Source organism: Cyprinodon variegatus, unplaced genomic scaffold, assembly GCF_000732505.1.
Source record: "Cyprinodon variegatus isolate N-32 unplaced genomic scaffold, C_variegatus-1.0 Scaffold140, whole genome shotgun sequence".
In the NCBI taxonomy this organism is placed as follows: domain Eukaryota; kingdom Metazoa; phylum Chordata; class Actinopteri; order Cyprinodontiformes; family Cyprinodontidae; genus Cyprinodon; species Cyprinodon variegatus.
This window is the reverse complement of record NW_015150593.1, coordinates 1,230,831-1,232,482: the sequence shown is the minus strand read 5'-3', so window position 1 is coordinate 1,232,482 and position 1,652 is coordinate 1,230,831. Positions and strand designations below refer to the sequence as shown.

The window sequence follows — 1,652 nt, the reverse complement described above, 5'->3', positions numbered from 1 at the left end:
CAAATATCGGGTTAAATATCGGTGGGGTGGCCGATGTCCGATATTCAGTTTTAAGGCCGATACCGATAGGGGGCCGATTATATCGTGCACCCCTAATATTTTGTTTTTACAGCTTCTTCCTCGCTTAGTGGTCCTCAGTCCCTGTCAGTACAAGACATAGTTCACCATCTGGATAAGATGCACATTTTTCACAAGTGAGATGCAACATAACCTCATAGCTGGACATTACTGACAATAATAGTATAAGCAGATAAACGGTCCGGCATCCAGAAACTGCACCGAAGTAGAAACAAAAACCTGTGATCTTCCTGCTTTCTCTTGAGTTTTTCCTTGATGTCAGCCTTGGATTTTAGGTGTTGCCTTTAAACACATTGATACAGGCGTCTTTGTTTCATTCAAATGATAAATTTGAATATATTTATTGTGACCGGAGGCATTTGCTTTGATTTAATATCAAACTGAAGTGTTTTTATGTAAATATCTGGTTTAATTTTAACATCAGCTTAACTCTCTCCCAGGTCGGTGATTCTTTCACACCCTGCCGGGTCTGAAGCTTCACCCATCTGCAGTCAGACAGCTATGGTACCTCTTGCTCCCTCCATCCCTCTCACAACCTGCCCTGCTCTGCTGAGAGCTGCCCTGCAGGGGGAGGAGCGGCAGAGGAGGAGGTGCTGCTGCAGTGCAACGCAGATGCCGGTGGTCACTGACCTAGAGTATGATGCTTTCATTACGGGTCAGCCTCTTCACAGCAAACAGATACTGGTGGTATGTGTTACGCCACGTCAGCAGCCTGTTAACAAACACGCAGCAACCAGGTGGGATGCTCTGGACGATCTCTACAGGAGGAGGAACAAGCGCAGAACCATGCCATGCACTGAGGTGTGAACAGAACTCTGTGCAGTGCATTAAGTTAAGATAAAAATGACTACACATATGTGATCAATGTATAATCAGAAGAATACCGAATTAAGTCTGTAATTAAGCCAGGAGGGCATGCATCATCGTTGTCATCATGGTGCATCACTTTCGTCATCATTAAATTCAATCAGCAAGAATTTTATTGATGCTGATGCACTTTTTCAAGGATAGAAGCAGTGTTGCATAAATAAATGAATAGAAAACGACACAAAGCCCAGTCAGCAGTTTTATAGAAACCCCAGTAACAGGTTGCCTGTGTTCACCCAGTGCCAGATGGACTCTTTTCGCCTGGTCAGGTACGAGATGTCGGCCGGATTGGCAGGCTCCGGGCCTGAGAACGTTCTGCTGCAACAGCGACATGATGCTGCTCCTGGGATGTTCTTGGTAGGTGAACTCACTGCAGACTTTTCAATAGGCTGCAGGTCTTCACAGCAGCCACACGGGGGCAGCAGCAGCTCTGTTCTTGCAAAGTAATGGTCCTTTCCAAAATGCTGCATTTATCTTAAACATACTTTGAGCTGACAAGCATCAGGATGAGCTGCCTCTTAATCATTAAGGACAGCACTGATCTTTGCTCCAGAGTCATGAGATCTGCTCCACTGATTTCTGCCGTACAGTGAAAAATTCCTCTTCTCTCCATAAATCAAACAAAAGTGACTTAAGTCATTGTAGCATGAAATTGTAAGAGTGCCTAAAACCTGCAGGTGCAGAGCTCTTATCTGCAGAAAGCACTA

General features: G+C 44.9%; 1 protein-coding gene across 1 annotated transcript in view; it reads left to right on the top strand.

Annotated features, from left to right (window-relative positions):
* Positions 1-1,652, top strand: part of LOC107086007 (chromosome unknown open reading frame, human C3orf20) — a 10,837-nt gene that overhangs the window by 6,389 nt on the left and 2,796 nt on the right. The window contains exons 8-9 of the mRNA XM_015376722.1: positions 519-879; positions 1,186-1,302. Of these exons, the coding sequence (XP_015232208.1) occupies positions 519-879; positions 1,186-1,302 (478 nt within the window). The remainder of the gene's footprint in view (positions 1-518; positions 880-1,185; positions 1,303-1,652) is intronic.